This window comes from Humulus lupulus, chromosome 6 (assembly GCF_963169125.1).
Source record: "Humulus lupulus chromosome 6, drHumLupu1.1, whole genome shotgun sequence".
NCBI classification, from domain to species: domain Eukaryota; kingdom Viridiplantae; phylum Streptophyta; class Magnoliopsida; order Rosales; family Cannabaceae; genus Humulus; species Humulus lupulus.
Genome location: NC_084798.1, coordinates 87923312 through 87944003, shown reverse-complemented (window position 1 = coordinate 87944003; position 20692 = coordinate 87923312). Strand labels below are relative to the sequence as shown.

Here is a 20692-nt window from a genome sequence, read left to right as displayed (position 1 = left end):
TATTAGCATCAAGTAATGGAATGTTTACCTCAACTTTGCGAAAAGTCTGAAGAATTTCCTTGTCAGATTCCTCTTTCTTAAACTTTTTCAATCTGCTTGGAAAAGACGGATGAGGGACATAGGTTGGCATAGTTGGTTTATGTGATTTTTTTTGTGTTGATGGTTCATCAAGGATGGAGTTGTCTACTACTTAATTTTGCACTGGAGCTGTCGATAAAGGTTGTGTGGGTGGCTCATATTGTATACCACTTTTCAGTGTTATCGCACTTATATTTGCTCTTGGGTTCCTCTCTGGCTGGGGAGGTAATCATTCAGAATTTTGAGTTTCAAGCTTGCTCAGAGATGTAGCAATCTATCCTATTGTGTTCTCCAAATTCTTGAGAGACACTTGAGTACTCTGAAGAATTACTTGAGTTTGTATATTGGAAGCTACCAAAGTTTTAAGCATGTTTGATATTGATGGTTCTTGATCTTGTGGGACTCTAGTAGGAGGTTGTTGATGACAAGGTACATAGGCTTGTTGAGGCCGTTGTTGAGAATTAAACCGTGGTGGTGTAGTAGGTGCTGCTTGTTTTTGGTTTCCATATCTTATATTAGGATGATCCCTCGATCTCTCATTATAAGTATTTGAATAGGGATCATATTGTTTTCTTGGCTGCCCAGGGAACCCACCAATGACATTTACTTGCTCAATTTGTACCTCTTGAAGAGTGGGACATGCATCAGTAAGATGCCCCATCAACTGGCATATGCCACAGGGTTTCACTTGTTGACCTAAAGCCATTTGTTGAACCATACTAGTTAACTGCGCAAGTTGTTGCTCTACTTTAGAGTTTGTCTCATTTACTCCCTTAACTGAACCCTTATGACAAACTCCAAATTGTTGGGAATTGGCTGCCATATTAGAAATTAAACTCCTAGCTGCAGCAGGAGTCTTGTCCACCAGTGCTCCCCCACTTGTTGCATCAATCATGCTCCTGTCCAATGGAAATAGTCCTTCATAAAAGTATTGGATCAGGAGTTGTTCACTTATTTGGTGGTGGGGGAAGCTAGCACGTAGCCTCTTAAATCTCTCCCAATACTCATATAATGACTCCCCAGTCTGTTGGCGAATACCACAAATTTCCTTCCTTATACTACCAACCTTAGATGTTGGGAAGTAATGCTCCAAGAACATTGTCTTCATTTCATTCCAGGTATTAACAGTTCCAAGAGGAAGGTAATAGAGTCATTCCTTTGCACCATCCTTCAAAGAAAATGGAAATGCTCTTAATTTAATATACTCTTCAGTTACCAACACTAGTTTCATACTAGAGCAAACTATGTTAACTCTGTCAGATGCTTGTTCAGGTCCTCACCTGGTAGCCCATGGAAAGATGGTAGTAAATGTATGAGGCCCGACTTGAGTTCAAAGTTAATGTCCAACTCCAGATATTGGATACACAGAGGTTGATGGTCTAGATTCGGCGCTGCCAACTCTTTCAACGTCTTTTCCTGCGCCATCTGAGACTTAACTGATGTTTTAGAGTCAGAATCATCGTCAGATGGTAATGGTATTTGTACTGGATTGACTCTCTTTGAAGGTTGAAAGAGTGGATTGTCAGTGATAGTCCTTGAAGAGTGGGACGACGATGTCTCAAGATATTGCTTTATGGCTTGTAGTCTTTCTTGAGTATCGTCGCCAGACATATACACCTACAATTAAAAAAAATTAAACTAGTGAGTATGTAGTTAATTAAATTGAATAATAAAAATGGCTTACAATAGTCCCCAGCAACGGCGCCAAAAATTTAATGGGTGTCATATGTCGTATCAAAATTTAAATATATTTATTCCTTATTACTCACTAAATTATTAGTAAAGTGGTAGTAAGGGTCAAACCCACGAGGATTATTATTCAATTTATCATTCAAAATAAAACACAAGAATTAAATAGGGGATTTTGTTTCAAGATTTAATAACACAAAACAATGGATAATACAATTTTAAAGAAACAATAAAGAATTATTCTCCACCTTTGACAATCAATCTATCAACAATGACGAATAATATTCCCTACTCCCAATTAAACTATTAACCCCGCAGATAACACTTAAGCAGTCAATTATCCTAGTGTAACTACCCAAAATTTCTAATAAGGCTTAAGGGCCTTGATTAGTGTGTCGGAAGGGCATAATTGGTATTTATGTGAATTATTGGTTAAATGGCATGCATGATTAGATGAGTATTTGGATATGGTTAGATGCATGTTTATGAGTATTAAATATGCATGTGGGCCCTGTTTTGTTCATTAGGGCATGTTTGTAATTTTGGCCCATTGAGGGCATAAATGTAATTATTTGTGATAAATTGTTGAGACCACATTATTATGTGGATATATTTGCAGCTTGTGGCTCGAGGTGATCCTAGTGAGCGGTTTAGCGTTATAGTCACGCTGGGGATTTATACCTGGCTCAGGGGAAGCCTGGGGGTATTTTTGGGAATTTGGGAAATATATTGGAGATTATTAGGAATTGGGGAAAATAAATGGCGATTAGTTAGATGACGGGATTTAAGTGGTAAATGTTAGGGACACTCGAGGAATTAGCGGGAATTAAGAGCAAATGACCAAAATGCCCCTAGAGTGAGTAGAGGCTTGGTTATATTTGGGAGGGAAAAAGGGTATTTTGGTGTTTTAAAAGAGGATAAGGTTATTATGCTTTTTAGAGTTAGTGGAAGTTATAGAAAAGGGTAGAAGCTGAAGGAAAGAAGAAAAAAATAGAATATTTAACTCACCTCGTTCTCCTCCACTCGGTTTGCCTATTCCTCACCATTTCTTGTGGGTTTTAGAGCTGGAAACTCACAGAAGGTCTAGGAAAAGTCTTGAGACTTTGATCCTTGAAGTGGCTAGAAGTTCAGCTGGAGTTAGTGTCCAATTAAGGTAAAATTTTCTAAATTTTCTGACTTTGATGAAGTTGTTTCTGAATTTGAGTTTAGGATGGGAATCAAGGGGCTTGAGCTTGGGGATTTGAGGAACTAAAGGCTGGAAGGGCATAGAAACAACCTAAGGTCGAATTTTCTCAGTTGATGTAATTAATTCTAACTTTGAAGTTCTGGGATTCTGGTTTTTCTGATGATGTTCTTGAGCTTTTGAACTCAAGTTTGGTTTCTGTATTTGTTGGTGCTTTTAGTTAGGCTTTTGATGTTGATGGGTTGTTTTGGTTGAGTTATAGTGGGTTGTAAGGTCAATTTTGAGGTTGGATAAGTTTTGGAGTGGTTTGGTAGAGCTTTAACTCGGTGAAGTTCGAAGGAAAACCCAGAAAATTCATGCATGGCTGGTTGTAGCGCTGTAGCGCTAGCATTGGAGTGCTACAGCACTAGGCTTCATTTTTTGGGGGGATTTTTTCCCTGTCTATAGCGTTGTAGCGCTACCCTACCTCCAGAAATGGGTTTTGGGTATTTTTCTTAGGGTTTTTGCTTAGAGGCTCGGGGGTCGATTCCACCACCCCGTTTGGTGGGATTGGGCTTCTCGAGGGCTTGGGTTATGAAATTAAGATTTAATGAGGATTCTATTTTACGTTTGTGACTATGTAGAGTTCCATAATATTTACTTAGCTAGCTAGATAGTAGTAGTAGTTAGTATTAATTGTAGTATGTTAGTTACCGTGGATTTTGGTTCAATCCGGGAATTAGTTGGACACTCATAGCGACAGTTATGGATTTTATAAGTTTAACCTATAGTTTAAGAATATTAATTATAACATAAGGTTTGATTAATATTGCTGGTCATAGAAATATATTTATTATAACCTAAAGTTTAGATAGAACCATTAAGAGCATGACACTTGTCATAATCATGATTATTAAGGCATTAAGTATTTTGATGAATAGTTTTTATAAAAGAAAGATCTAGAAGCTCTAGAACCTTCCAGAAACTGTTAGGATCGTATTATGACTCAGTCAAAGCTGTTTACTCAATTCGAAATATGCTGAAAAAGTGCAATTACGTGTTTGATATATCAACATATGCCGATATATCGCAGCTATAGGGGTTGATATATCGCCTATGGAAGATACGAAAAACACGTCGACTTTGCACGAACGATCGAAAGGGGCTCGGGAATATAGGGGGAGGCGATATATCGCCTATAGGGGGCGATATATCGGCTCCAAGCGTGATTTTTTAAAAGTTTGTGATTTTGAATTTAAAAATACCCTTAACCACTAAGACATGCCTTTGAACGATTTTACCGAGTTTTGGGCGTCTGTTGAACGAAAATTCAAATCTTTTTCATTTTATAATCATTTATTTATTCAAATTAAAAGGGGTTAGTTTCACTCCTTGAACTCTATAAATAAGACCTAGTACTCAGCCATTTTCTTCATTCTTCAAGCAGTCTTTAGAGCCTCCAAGTTGCTAGTGTTACTATAGAGAGATACACTTGGGTTTTGGGTTAAAGCTTTATCATTCTAAGCTTTTCTAAACACTTGGGAAGTGAGATATAGTGTGATTACGGTATTGAGGTTTAGATCAATCCATAATATCATTCAAGGTATTCTTATTCCTAAGTTCAGTTCTTTGGTTTTCTTTAGTTTCTTTAGTTTTTTTTTACTCAGATCCTAACTCTTGTGTTATGATTCTTGATTAGGTATTTAAGTTTCTTGAAACTTAAGGTTCTTCTTGGTAAGTTTCTTCTTGATGGTTTAGTTCTCGTTTCATCTTTATTCTTTAGAGGTACTCACTATTTTTACTGATGGTTTATAGGAGTGTTCTAATCCCGTTCTTGCTCCCAAATATCCCGGCTGTTGGTAAGGAAAATAGGATAGATTATATGTGCTTTTATGTTTATGTTATTATATGTTTTATGTTATGATATGTATATTTAAGAATATGTCTTGTAGTCTTTGGGGCCTATAGTTGCTTAGCTAGCAAACCCCAATGTTTTTATGTTGCTTGGGGCTTATAGTTGCTTAGCTAGCAAACCTCAATGTTTTTATGTTGCTTGGGGCTTATAGTTGCTTAGATAGCAAACCCAAAGATTATTTATCATTTTCATGGTTTAGAGTTATGATTTACCCTACCTCGACTAGTAGAGGACCTAGATGGGTTATCATATACTACATGTGATCTAACCTACCTCGATTAGTAAATAGAGGACCTAGATGGTTTATCACATGCCATGTTAATGAGTTAATGGTCATTAATATTGTAGTCCTATATGATATATGTTTTTTTTTATAGTATATGTTTATGAAATAGTCTTATGTTTATGATATACGATGTATGTTTTTAGTAGATTTTCCTTGCTGGGCATTAGGCTCACTCCTTTATTTTTAGTGTGATGCAGGAAAATAAATATGGAAGGCAGAATGATTCTTGGTAGCTTGGCTTGTGTGTTAAGGATGAATGGATTGAAGGGACTGCGTGTCGATCGAGGACGACGTTATTTATTTTAAGTCTTTTAAATCATGTTTTGATGTAATCTTGCAAATAGTATTTAAACAAATTTAAAGTTTATGTTTTATGTTTTATAAATAATGGGATCCCATACCATATTACATCTTATTTTATATTTTTACCTTATTTTGTATTGGTACAATATTTTGGGTTTTAAATAAAGTTATGTTCTTTCTTATGTATGTTTCCCAAAATAGTAGCTATGTCTAGTAGTTTTAATGGTCCAAGGTCTTAGAAATAGTTGGGTCATTACAGACTAGGTGTACACTAGGGCTCGGACGGGATCGTGCTCATGGGTCGTTTCTATTAACCAAAGCCCTCAGAATCAAAGGTAAGAAAATTACACCCGGTTATGTGATTATGTTGGGACTAAGAGTTCCCTATACTTGTATGTGATGTCATAAGATCGTATTATGCCATGGAGACATGTGATAAACGACCTAAGAGTGCCGGAATCAATATTTGTGCACAGGACGCGGCTTGGCCACTGGTAGCTGAGGTTAATCAAATAATCACTGAGCTTAGCCTAAGCGAGCCAAAGTCAGTGGGTTGAACACTGGGCTTGGCCTAAGTGAGCCGAAGACAGTGACTTTAACAGAGGGTGTGGTCTAAGGACGTCGACCCTAGATATTGTGTGAAATGTTTATTGATGTTAATCTGATGATTGTGGCATGCTCATTGTCTGAATGGTTAATTATTGGTTTGTTGACTGATATTACTGATTATGTGATCGATGCGGTCTATTGAGTATTTGATTAATGATTTGTGAGTTAGTTGATTACTATTTTTGATTATGCTATGCATTATAGTGTTCTTGCTGGGCCTCGGCTCACGGGTGCTACATGGTTCAGGTAAAGGCAATGGTTTGATGGTTTAACCATGAGTTGGAAAGCTCTGGGGGCGAGGTATACATTGTCACCTGGTCGGCCGCCACGGTCGAGGGTTTGTACAGGGATGGAAACCTAAAATGTATATTTTGCCATTAGAGTGGCCATGTTTATTTATAACTTTTGGAATTTTTGTAAACATGTCTTTTAAACCCTGTTTTGGGATCCCATGTACTAAACAATCATTTTAATGAAAATTATCTGTTTATGACCAAAAATCTTTTAAACTTTACCTGTTTATGACTATAGGATCATGTTTTCATTTGAAAGACTTGATTAGCAAGTCCTGCACTATTTTAAACACACAGTGTAACGGTCTTGGTTTTCCAGGGCGGTACACCTAGTTTCCCTAATATAGTTAATTAAAGCTAAGCGCTCTTAATTAATCCTTTTTACCAAGCAATAAACCCATTAAACATGTGATCTATTTAACCCAAGAAAAGCATTACATTCAATGGAGACAAATTAATCTAGGCAACAAATTCATTAAGCATGCAATTTATTTAACCTAGGTTCTATTCTTTATCATAATTAAAATACCCGTCACAATACTCTAATTATAATTTATCACTCTACTTAGAATCCTAAACTATTAGGTGAATAGAATGTTATATTATTTTATAATATAATGTAATATTATATTATATTATAATATAATGTTTTAGATTAAATAAATGTGACAAAGAGTGTCACATATTGTAACATACAATAGAGAGTTACAATATTTAGATATATGAGATATATCCAAATAATGTAACATATTTGGTGTTATAAATTTGTAACTTTCAAATATTACCCTTTATTGTGTAAATTTGTTGTTACACAATATTGAGATGAATTTCATAAAGCCATATGTGATATGGCTGTTAGAGATATGATTTAAACCCCAATAATGTGTTTTGGGAGTTACAAAATCATTTGGGAGGGTTTGGAACCGTTTGGAAAAACAGCACATTTTTTAGTACTGAAAATGGTCGGTGGCCGCGGCCACTGAATGTTGGTGGCCGCGGCTTGTGGGACAGAGGCTAGTGGCCGCGACCACTAATGTCTCTGGCCGCGGCCACAGGCTAAAAACTGACCATTTTTTCAGTTTTTTCAATCTTTGTTGAACGGCTCAAAAAATCCAAATAACTCCCAAATCTAATTTTTAATTCCATATTAATCCAATTAAACATTGGTAACAGCCATGAGGGTTGGTGGAATTTGAAATTCAAAGGGTGTCTCTAAACTCTATAAATAGGAGCCTATAGCTCACTTGTAAGACACAACATTTTCTATCTATTAGAGCACTTGGCTAGAAACACCTTGAGGCTTGATAATTCCAGAAAACATTTCCTATAATTTGTGAGAGATCCCTTAGTGCTTGAGTTAGGGGGAAATATGCTTTTGGACAAAGGTTTCAAACCTTGTTCAAGTTGGTGATCCCCAACACTCTTCACTTTGGTAGTGTGAGTGAGAGTTGTTTATCTTTTGTTTCTTGTTCCTTTCTTTCATTCTATTGCTTTTCATCCTTATATTGTTCTTCTCTATTTACTTGTATTTCTTGTTCAAGAGTTGTAATCTTTTTTTTTCTTTTGTTTCAAACACTTTACTTTATTTGTAACCTTTTGCTTAGAGTTGTATTTTGCTATTCTCTTCTTCTTCATCACCTTCTTCATTTTCTTTGTTTATTTGTAATTTTCAGTTATAGAGTTGTAACTCTTTTTAATCAATCATTATTTATTTGTAATATATTGCATAGAGTTGTAATTTATTATTATTTCCATTGAGGCAAAATACATATTTTCCTAACATTCAAATGCTTATCCCTTGTTTGTTTCAATGGAAGGTGAGACCATCAAGATCATGAACCAAGACCTAGTGAGGTTGGATAGGTTTGATGGATCCAATTTCACTAGGTGGCAAGACAAGGTGAAATTCCTTTTGACAACACTCAAGATAGCCTACATCCTTGAGTCATCCTTGGCACCTCTAGCCGAGTCATCCGACAAAGACACTCCCGAGGAGGTGGAGAAAAGAAGGAAGAGAGAAGAGGACAACCTTCTTTGTAGGGGTCATATCCTTAATGCCCTATCCGATAGGCTCTATGACCTCTACACCGAGACCAAATCGGCCAAGGAGATATGGGATGCACTTGAGAAAAAGTTTAAGGCGGAAAAGGAAGGTACCAAAAAGTTTTTGATATCTCAATACTTTGATTTCAAATTTTTTGGTGATAAACCTATTCTTCCTCAAATGCATGAATTGCAAATAATTGTTAACAAATTGAAAGTGTTAAAGATTGAGCTTCCTGAGGCCTTTCAAGTTGGTGCTATAGTGGCTAAATTACCACCAACTTGGGAGAGCTATAGGAAAAGAATCCTTCATAAAAATGAGGATTATTCTTTAGAGGAAATCCAAAAACATATTCGAATCGAAGAGGAATCGATATGTAGAGATAAACTTATGGAGGGGTCTAATGGAGAGACTTCCAAAGCAAATGCGGTTTCACAACCAAAACATCCCAAAAACAAAGGGAAAAAGGGTAATGAGAAACCTTTGGGTCCAAAAACCAACCCAAACAAGTTTAAGGGTGAGAAAGGCCCTTGCTTTGTGTGTGGGAAAAAGGGTCACTATGCTAGAGAGTGTAGGCATAGAAAAGACCAACAAGGACCTAAGGTGAACGCAACTCAAGAGGAAAACATAGTTGCTACCCTTAGTGAGGTGAATGCGGTCCAAGGCAAGGTGAAAGGGTGGTGGTATGATACATGTGCCACCGTCCATGTCACCTATGAAAAATCATTGTTCAAGACCTTTGAAGAATCAAAGGGCAACCATGAGATACAAATAGGCAATGAGGGCAAATCCAAGGTACTTGGCAAAGGTACTATTGAAGTCTACTTCACCTCCGGCAAGAAAGTTACATTAGTGAATGTACTTTATGTTTCTGAAATGAGTAGAAACTTGGTAAGTGGTGATTTTCTTGGCAAGCCCGGCATTAAAACCGTTTTTGAGTCCGGTAAACTTATACTTACCAAATCAAATGTATTCTTGGGAAAATGGTACTCTTGTGAGGGACTGGTTAAATTGTGCACCAATGATGTAACTTTCAATGTTATCAATAAAAATGCTAATTCCGCCTATATTATTGAGTATGATTCTTTATTTTTGTGGCATCTTAGACTATCGCATATATGTTTTTCTACCATGAAAAGAGTAGTAAAATGTGGTGTGATTGCATGCAATATTAAAAACTATGGTAAATGTGAAACATGTGTTAAGGCGAAAATGATTAAGAAACCATTTCCTAGTGTAGAAAGATCATCTAATTTACTAGATTTAATCCATAGTGATCTTTGTGAATTAAATGGTGTTTTAACTAGAGGTGGTAAAAGGTATTTTCTTACTTTTATATATGATTTTAGTAGATATACCTATGTGTTTCTTTTAAAGCATAAAGATGAAACTTTTGATGCTTTTAAATTGTATAAATTAGAAGTTGAAAATCAACTAAATAAAAAGATCAAGGTGCTAAGAAGTGATAGAGGAGGAGAGTACTTCTCTAAATAATTCAATACATTTTGTGAAGAAAATTGTATAATTCATGAGTGCACTACACCTTATACACCACAACACAATGGTGTTGCCGAAAGGAAAAATAGGACTTATCTAGAGATGATAAATTCTATGTTGGTGTTTTCTAAGTTGAACTTCAACTTATGGGGTGAAGCGCTTTTAACCGCTTGTCACATTCTTAATCGAATACCGATAAAGAAAAATGAGATATCTCCATATGAGTTATGGAAAGGAAGAAAACCCAACATAGGGTACTTCAAAGTGTGGGGGTGTTTTTCATATTGCAAGAAAAACGAACCTAATAGAACAAAGTTAGGTTCAAGAGCCATAAAGTGTGCTTTTGTTGGTTATGCCAACAATAGTAAAGCTTATATGCTATTAGACTTAGAGTCTAATGTTGTGATTGAATCTAGAGAAGTTGAATTTTTTGAGAATATGTTATGTGACAACAATTCTTAAGCTTCAACATCTCTAAAGGAGAATTTGTTATATGAGAAAAATTCTCAAGCTTCTACGTCCAAAGTTGATTCTCAAGAGGAGAATTCTCAAAAGGATGTAAAGCAACCCTTTGAACCTAGAATAAGTCAAATGATTAAAAATCATAAAAGTCTAGTAGTGGATGAGATAGATTCTCAACGAATTTCATTTTACATGGTAGAAGGAAATAGAGAGGAAGTCATTAGGAAAATTCCTATTGTACTTCTCGTTGAGGATGATCCTAAGACTTATAGAGAAGCTATGCAATCGAGAGATAGTGCATTTTGGAAAGAAGCCATCAATGATGAGATGGATTCCATTCTTTCCAATAACACTTGGGAATTGGTAGACCTCCCACCGAGGTCTAAGCCAATTGGGTGTAAGTGGGTATTTAGGAGAAAATACCACACTGACGGCACTATCCAAACCTTTAAAGCTAGATTAGTAGCTAAAGGGTTTAGGCAAAAAGAGGGTATCGATTATTTCGATACCTATGCGCCTGTTGCAAGAACAACTTCTAACAGAATTTTATTCGCTCTAGCTTCTATACACAACTTGTATGTTCATCAAATGGATGTCAAAACGACATTCCTTAATGGTGACCTCAATGAGGAGGTCTATATGGAACAATCCGAAGGGTTTGTCCTACCAAAACATGAACATAAAGTGTGTAGACTTGTAAAATCCTTATATGGATTGAAACAAGCTCCTAAGCAATGACATGAGAAATTTGATCAAGCCATCATGTCTAATGGGTTTAGACATAACAATGGAGACAAGTGTTTGTATTCCAAAACTTGTAAGGGATATGTGATCATTGTTTGCTTATGTGTGGATGACATGCTTATTTTAAGTAATAGCATGAAAGGGATAGAAGAAACGAAGAGGTTTCTATCATCAACCTTCATGATGAAAGATCTTGGAGAAGTTGATACCATACTCGGTATCAAAGTAAAGAAACATAGTGAGGGTTTTGCGTTAGGGCAAGCCCACTATGTTGAGAAAGTATTGAACAAATTTAACCATCTCAAGGTTAAAGATGCCAATACTCCATTCGATCATAGTGTAGAACTAGAGAAGAATGAAGGAAGAGTGGTGGCTCTATTGGAGTACGCTAGTGCTATAGGGAGTCTAATGTACGCTGCCCAGTGTACTAGACCTGATATAGCATTTGCGGTAAGTAAACTTAGTAGGTTTACAAGTAATCCAAGTGTGGATCACTGGAAGGCAATTGGAAGAGTCCTAGGTTATCTTAAGAAAACCAAAGGACTAAGCCTTCACTACTCAAAATTTCCTTCGATTTTAGAAGGATATACAGATGCAAGTTGGATATCCAATCTTGGGGACAACTTGTCCACAACTGGTTGGGTATTTACACTTGGTGGAGGTGCAATTTCTTGGGGTTCCAAGAAACAAACCTGTATATCTCATTCCACTATGGAAGCAGAGTTCATAGCTCTAGCTGCTACCGGCAAAGAGGCCGAATGGTTAAGGGATCTGTTGATAGAGATTCCCCTAATCAAAGATAATGTATCTACTATATCGATACATTGTGATAGCCAAGCGACATTGGCTAGAGCATACATCGGAGTGTATAATGGGAAGTCTAGACACATTAGTCTAAGACATGGATATGTAAGAGAATTGATTCAAAGAGGAGTCATCTCAATATCCTATATGAGAACAAGTGAAAATTTGGCGGATCCTTTCACTAAGCCACTAACGAGGGATTTAGTGGCTGGATCATCTCGAGGGATGGGACTTAAACTCCCTAAAGAGATTCACGATTGATAGTAACCTATCTTAACACTAGTTATTCAACTAGTGTTAGGTTCAATAGGTAATAACAAGTCAATTAAGTGAATATTAGTTGTACTCAAAACAAGTCCCATCTGAGATATTGAGTACTTGTGTGTTACCAAGTGGAGGGTTAAAACCGAAAGGTTTTTTAATAGAATTCAGTCTTGTAAAGACAAGTATTTTTGGTAACAAAATATTGTAAGAATTCTACCTATATGGACCTAGGGGTGGTGCCACCTCTCATGAGAATTGGTAGTATTCTCAAGAACGTCCATGAATGGAAAGTGCACATGGGCATTAACGATGCAAAGCGAGACATAGAGGTCTTAAGTGAACATCGCAAAGGTGTGTGTGTTATCACCGATTTGTCATCATGAAAAGATGGTTCAATGCCTAGTGCAACCTAATTTTCGACAAATTTTGTGATAATTACACTATAGTAAAGTTCAAGTTGAAAAACACTTTACTTTATGCACTAATGCAATGACTTCTATAAGAGAGAGTTCTTATTTAATCAAGTAGGGGATATGTTATATTTCAAAATATAATGATTGATTAAATAAGTGTTACAATAGATAACTATTTAATCTTGTGGGGGAATGTTATATTATTTTATAATATAATGTAAAATTATATTATATTATAATATAATGTTTTAGATTAAATAAATGTGACAAAGTGTGTCACATATTGTAACATATAATAGAGAGTTACAATATTTAGATATATGAGATATATCCAAATAATGTAACATATTTGGTGTTACAAATTTGTAACTTCCAAATATTACTCTTTATTGTGTAAGATTGTTGTTACACAATATTGAGATGAATTTCATAAAGCCATATGAGATATGGCTGTTAGAGATATGATTTGAACCCCAATAATGTGTTTTGGGAGTTAAAAAATCATTTGAGAGGGTTTGGAACCGTTTGGAAAAACAACACAATATTTTGTGCTGAAAATTGTCAGTGGCCGCGGCCTGTGGGTCGGAGACCAGTGGCCGCGGCCATAGGCCAAAAACTGACTAAATTTTCAGTTTTTTCAATATTTGTTGAACGGCTCAAAAAATCCAAATAACTCCCAAATCTCATTTTTAATTCCATATTAATCCAATTAAACATTGGTAACAGCCATGGGGGTTGGTGGAATTTGAAATTCAAAGGGTGTCTCTAAACTCTATAAATAGGAGCCTATAGCTCACTTGTAAGACACATTTTCTATCCACTAGAGCACTTGGCTAGAAACACCTTGAGGCTTAATAATTCAAGAAAGCTTTTCCAATATCTGAGAGAGATCCCTTAGTACTTGAGTTAGGGGGAAATAAGCTTTTGGACAAAGGTTTTAAACCTTGTTCAAGTTGGTGATCCCCAATCCTCTTCACTTAGGTTGTGTAAGTGAGAGTTTGATTGTGTTTCTGTTCTTCTTTTTATTCTATTGCTTTTCTTCTTATTCTCTTGTTCTATTTACTTGTATATTTTGTTTAAGAGTTGTAATCTTTTCATTTGGTCTAAACACTTTATTTTACTTGTAATCTTTTGCTTAGAGTTATATTCTCACTATTCTCTTCTTCATCATCATCTTCTTCATTTCTTTAGTTTATTTGTATTTTCAGTTAAAGAGTTGTAACCTTATTTAATCAATCTATATTTACTTGTAATATTATTGCATAGAGTTGTAATATTTTAATCATTTCCATTGAGGCAAAACAATATTTTCCTAACACTTGGGGTTCCAAGAAACAAACCTGTATATCTCATTCCACTATGGAAGCAGAATTCATAGCTCTAGTTGCTACCGGCAAAGAGGCCGAATGGTTAAGGGATCTGTTGATAGAGATTCCCCTAATCAAAGAGAATGTATCTACTATATCGATACATTGTGATAGCCAAGAGACATTGGCTAGAGCATACAGTGGAGTGTATAATGGGAAGTCTAGACACATTAGTCTAAGACATGGATATGTAAGAGAATTGATTCAAAGAGGAGTCATCTCAATATCTTATGTAAGAACAAGTGAAAATCAGGCGGATCCTTTCACTAAGCCACTAACGAGGGATTTAGTGGCCGCATCATCTCGAGGGATGGGACTTAAACTCCCTAAAGAGATTCACAATTGATGGTAACCTATCTTAATACTAGCTATTCAACTAGTGTAAGGTTCAATAGGTAATAACAAGTCAATCAAGTGAATATTAGTTGTACTCAAAACAAGTCCCATCTGAGATATTGAGTATTTGTGTGTTACCAAGTGGAGGGTTAAAACCGAAAGTTTTTTAATAGAATTCAATCTTGTAAAGATAAGTATTTTTGGTAACAAAATACTGTAAGAATTCTACCTATATGGACCTAGGGGTGGTGCCGTCTCTCATGAGAATTGGTAGTATTCTCAAGAACGTCCATGAATGGAAAGTGCACATGGCCATTAACGGTGCAAAGCGAGACATAGAGGTCTCAAGTGAACATCGCAAAGTTGTGCGTTTTATCACCGATTTGTTATCATGAAAAGATGGTTCAATGCCTAGTGCAACCAAATTTTCGACAAATTTTGTGATAATTACACTATAGTAAAGTTCAAGTTGAAAAACACTTTACTTTATGCACTAATGCAATGACTTCTATAACAGAGAGTTCTTATTTAATCAAGTGGGGGATATGTTATATTTCAAAATATAATGATTGATTAAATAAGTGTTACAATAGATAACTATTTAATCTAGTGGGGGAATGTTATATTATTTTATAATATAATGTAATATTATATTATATTATTTATAATATAATGTAATATTATATTATATTATAATATAATGTTTTAGATTAAATAAATGTGACAAAGAGTGTCACATATTGTAACATATAATAGAGAGTTACAATATTTAGATATATGAGATATATCCAAATAATGTAACATATTTGGTGTTACAAATTTGTAACTTCCAAATATTACCCTTTATTGTGTAAATTTGTTGTTACACAATATTGAGATGAATTTCATAAAGCCATATGTGATATGGCTGATAGAGATATGATTTAAACCCCAATAATGTGTTTTGGGAGTTACAAAATCACTTGGGAGGGTTTGGAACCGTTTGGAAAAACAACACATTTTTTAGTGCTGAAAATGGCTGGTGGCCGCGACCACTGAATGTTGGCGGCTGCGGCCTGTGGGACAGAGGCTAGTGGCCGCGGCCACTAATGTCTCTGGCCGCGACCATAGGCCAAAAACTGACCATTTTTCAGTTTTTTCAATCTTTGTTGAACGGCTCAAAAAATCCAAATAACTCCCAAATCTCATTTTTAATTCCATATTAATCCAATTAAACATTGGTAACAGCCATGGGGGTTGGTGGAATTTGAAATTCAAAGGGTATCTCTAAACTCTATAAATAGGAGCCTATAGCTCACTTGTAAGACACAACATTTTCTATCCATTAGAGCACTTGGCTAGAAACACTTTGAGGCTTGATAATTCCAGAAAGCATTTGCTATAATCTGTGAGAGATCCCTTAGTGCTTGAGTTAGGGGGAAATATGCTTTTGGACAAAGGTTTCAAACCTTGTTCAAGTTGGTGATCCCCAACACTCTTCACTTTGGTAGTGTGAGTGAGAGTTGTTTATCTTTTGTTTCTTGTTCCTTTCTTTCATTCTATTGCTTTTCATCCTTATATTGTTCTTCTCTATTTACTTGTATTTCTTGTTCAAGAGTTGTAATCTTTTTTTTTCTTTTGTTTCAAACACTTTACTTTATTTGTAACCTTTTGCTTAGAGTTGTATTTTGCTATTCTCTTCTTCTTCATCACCTTCTTCATTTTCTTTGGTTATTTATAATTTTCAGTTATAGAGTTGTAACTCTTTTTAATCAATCATTATTTATTGTAATATATTGCATAGAGTTGTAATTTATTATTATTTCCATTGAGGCAAAATACATATTTTCCTAACATAGAAATCCTAAAATGATAGTAGAACAATGAAAAATCCTAATTAGTGGTCATCTAAACAAGATTTTATAAGATTCATAACATTCAAATAGAAAAATAGAAGCAATTCAATATAAGGGAATAGAAGGAATAAAATCCATCAATGCATTCAAGATCTCGTGTCTAGGGTTTTGAAATAACCCTGAACTACAAAGAAAACTACTCCATAATCACATTCATATTCACAAACATAAATATTCAATGAAAATAAAAGAGTTTTGAGAATAAAGAAAAACTAGATTGAAGAATGTAGATGATGATGTCTTTTCTCCTCCTCTACTGCTCTAGCCTCTAAAATTCGCAATCCAAAGTTGTATTCAAAGTTAACCCTAATCCCTTTTATAGCCCACCAAAATCTACATTTAAAATTTGAAATTTAAGGAAAAATCGATCGCTGGTCACAGCTAGTGTTTCTTGGCAGCCGTGACCTCTGGAACATGTATTTTCCAGAAAATTAGGCTCCGGCCGCAACCTGGGACATTGTTGGCCACGACCACTACGTTCTGTCCTCTAGGCCGCGCTCTAGAATAAGGCTAGCCGCGGCTGTAGCAATTTTTCCCATTTTTCAGTTTTCTTCTACTGCAGTGACTGAAAGTATTTTAAGCATAACTTCCTCGATATAACTTGGAATTGGACATTCAAAAAGCTATGGAAAGCTAAGAAAAAGATCTAAAACTTATATTTCTAGGTATATTTCCAAAAGAGTATTGTAAAATTATCAAAATCAAGTGTAAATTTTTAGACTTGTAATTCCGAGCATAACCATTGCTTGTAAAACATCCTAAATTCATTCGTTGACATCCAAATGTCTTGAAAATCCTTAAAACACAAAAAAAAATATTAATTAAACATATATAAATAAATAATCAAGTGTATAATCATAGAAGAATAATGAATTAAAAATAGACAAATTTGGTACTTATCAACCACATTTAGAAATCTGGTTCTTCCGTAGAAGGAGGTTAGTTTCATCAAGCTTGATAGAGAGAGGTGCATGAAGGAGGGAAACGTGGTGGTAGAAGAAGAGGCAATAGTTTGAGATTGATTGAGGGATAAGGTAGCAATGGAGGGAGTAGGTGATGGAGCTAGTATAGGGGTAGTAAAGGTGTCAGAAGGAGTGTTCATAGTCGGCAGGGGTCGTACAACACTGATACCATATAAGGGAACAAAGAATAAAGGTTATTTTGTGTAAAAGTCAGCTCAATAGAGATGGTGCTATTCATTGATAATATATAGTGGTAGAATACAAAGGGTTTGGACAAGTGTGCAACTGTCAATGGTGACTACAAAATAATAAATCAAATAAAGTAATAGATCGTTTATGCTACATATGAGTACACTGTAAATACTATACACTAGTCATTTGGATTGGCTTGGTTATTATTTTATAACTTTTTTCAAGACATTATAAGCCAAAGATTGGATGTTCGAAAACTGGCGACCCTTAGTCTTTTCAAGAATGGCCCAACCCGCCGTCAGCTTCGAAAAGAAGGCCCAAAAATAACTAGTATTTTTGAAAGCCAAACTGATGGCTCGTGTGGCAAGAATTGAGACAACATTCAAAGAGTTAAGTCCAAGCGTTGCAATGAGGCCATCTCAACCTTGACCATAGTCTTTGTGGCCTAACCTTGATCGTCTCAATAGGTCCTTTTCCCTTGGGCTTTGTACACTTCTCCTAGAAAAGTATGCGAGTAGCATAATATTTTGGAAGACGAAACACCACCTTGAGTGATAGAAACCTAGTTAGAATCCTAACATTAGGCTCGAGTGTTACGACAACTTCTCTGGTAAGACCTTGACCCACATAATGATCTTCTGTCCAAAGATTTCGGGTACTCCACTCGTGGATGCCTGAAGGCAACATTTGAGTCCAAGAAAAGGTAGGCACTCGACTTGGTTAGCCTAACCATTCGATACAGTCAAAAACCATAAGCTTTGCGACCTGGAGGCCCACAATTGGACTTGGTGATAGGCCCACGAAAAGTAGGTGGCCCAAACTCAGAGTGAGCCTAACCCTTATACTTGTCTTCAAGATGGTTATTTCTAAATAACCTCTCATGTGGCCTGTGAGATAAGCCTGGCAAGGAAGTTTACACGCAGTGAGCCTTGTTTACCTTAGTGGCCCCCAAGTACCCCGACGAGGGGAAAACAAGCCCGAGGATCTTGTAGCCTTGCCTAGTTTTGACTTCTATTGTAAGAATGTCATCCCGCAGAGCCCCTTGAACCTGTTAGAGTGCCGACATTTGAGAGACTCATCACATCGCTCTAACCTTGAGCATAGGTCACCACCTTTGTAACGCCCCAACTCCAGGGACCGCTACAGTGCACATTGAAAACAGTGCTAAACTCGCTAATCGAGTCGTTTGGCCATAAACGTGTAACTAAGTATGATTAGCGGTTTAGGGGTTAAAAACTTTGGTTAAGATATAACGTTTCACTAGAACGTTTACTGTATACATTGGGATCCCAAAAACATAATTTCAGAGTTTATTACAAGAAAGTGTTTACAACAGGCCGTTCTAAGCGGCAAAATAGGATTCAACCCTAGTTCCACTTTCAAACCTCGCCCAAGTATTGGATGAGCAGCTGCATATGTACACGTCATCACCTAAGCTCTCCAACTCAAGGATGGTCCAGCTTCCTTTTTCCTTTACCTGCACCACAAAGCACCCGTGAGCCGAAGCCCAGCAAGAAAACTCATATGCTCATAAGCAGTCATATCATGATTTCAAGTCATATCTGGCATGCCTAGCTATCATAGCTCTATTCAGCATGCAAACGAGTTCAAACAGATGCTAGGGTATCCAGGATAAGAAATCCTGGCCTTCTGATTGGAGGACTATCAAGTCAATCCTAATCAGATGAGTGACTGCCAAACAAGTCACTAACCAAATGGAAGAGTGGCTGCTAGGTTAGCCACTAGCCTTCAAGCGCTTATAATATTCATCAAATGAGTGTCGCAACACTTGAGGTTCCGATAAACCACGCTGAGTGACCGACAAGCGAGTCACTAATTCAAATGGAAGGGTGGCTGTTGGGTAAGCCTCTAACCTTCAATAGGTTCTGGTAAACCATACTGAGTGACTGACAAGCATGTCACTGATTCAAATGGAAGGGTGGCTGTTGGGTAAGCCTCTAACCTTCAATAGGTTCTGGTAAACCATGCTGAGTGACTGACAAGCACGTCACTAATTCAAATGGGAGAGTGGCTGCTGAGTAAGCCACTAGCCTCCAAGCGCTTATTTCATTCATCGACCCTCGGGGTCGGTCTGGCATTAATGCTCTTTGAGTCATTCAATGCTGATAGTCAAATAGACCTCATCTTTGATGGCTTGCGTGATACACGCTAAAACCATTTTGACTAATGAGTCAGTACAACGTGACTAGTGCCCAGTACCACTGCCGAACTTGACTAATGAGTCACAGCTTCACAGTTGATACTAACACCTTTGCCAATTCTGACTAATTAGTCAGTACCATGCACAAGTAAGCAATGCTATCAATGTGTAACATATGCCAATTCTCCAAGGACAGGGCATTCAGCATGCTTACTAAACAGTTGCTAGCATAATTATGATCATGCACAAACTCAGAGACTCAAGCTCTGACCAATCTCATATTCATCATTCATGGCATGCCCTAATCACATGTTTCTTGTGCATCACATGCATCACATTTAATCATCCAGCATGCCTCGACAATAATCATATGCAAATGGGCAAGATTGCCAAGCATTCATTATACTATCAATGTTTACATTTAAACATTCAACATGCATCAATCATAACCATGCATGTCACATATGGGGTGCAGTTTTCTTACCTTAGGTCCAAGCATAGGTTACCAACAAATGAGCCACAAGCACGATCCTGATCCAAGCCTCTAGTGTTAACCTAGTCACAACCACAAATGGTGATCCAATGAGTTCAAGTTCTAAAACCAACCCTTGAACTAAAGCTTAGCCTCCAAGACATCAATCCTCACTAATCCGGGTAGTAGGAATGATCCCGAGGCCTAAAACCATGTTTCCGGGGTCAAAACGAGCAAACGGGGTGAAAACAGGGCAAGGGCTGCGGCCCTAGCACCTTGGGCCGCGGCCCCCAGGGTTCTCTGATGCTAGGGCCGCGGCGCCCTCCATCAAGGGCCGCGGCGCCCAGCAAGGCCAAATCCTGACACCTGCTTCTTCGAGCAAGGGCCGCGGCGCCCAAGAACAGGGCCGCGACCCAACTTGGGGGCAGCCATTTTTCCTTCGTTTTAACCTTTTAAAACCTCCAAAAAACATGTCTAAAAATTCCCAAATCATTAAATCAAAGTTCCCAAACTCCCCAATGGTCCAAAACCACCAAAACCCGAGGTTCAAACAACCTAAAAACTCAACGATTCACAAAGCTCAATTCAAGCTTAAAAACTTTTAAAAAATTAAAACTTAAACTTGAATTACCTCCGATTGAGTTGTTTCCAACTAAATCCTCCGGCCAATAAGCTTCTAATTCTCCTTAGGATTGCTATGCCTCGATCCTCGCTTGATTCCGAGTCCTAGAACTCAAGATACCT

At 36.8% G+C, this 20692-nt stretch overlaps 1 protein-coding gene across 1 annotated transcript; it reads right to left on the bottom strand.

The window, feature by feature from the left end:
* Nucleotides 1–352: 352 nt before the first annotated feature.
* On the bottom strand, nucleotides 353–1186 carry LOC133785278 (uncharacterized). The gene has a single exon (XM_062224529.1). It carries the CDS (start codon nucleotides 1184–1186, stop codon nucleotides 353–355), a length of 834 nt encoding a protein of 277 aa, XP_062080513.1.
* Nucleotides 1187–20692: the final 19506 nt, after the last annotated feature.

Coding starts and splice junctions, on each gene's coding strand:
- LOC133785278 (XM_062224529.1), bottom strand. CDS start 1,186: ATGAAGACAATGTTCTTGGAGCATTACTTCCCAACATCTAAGGTTGGT.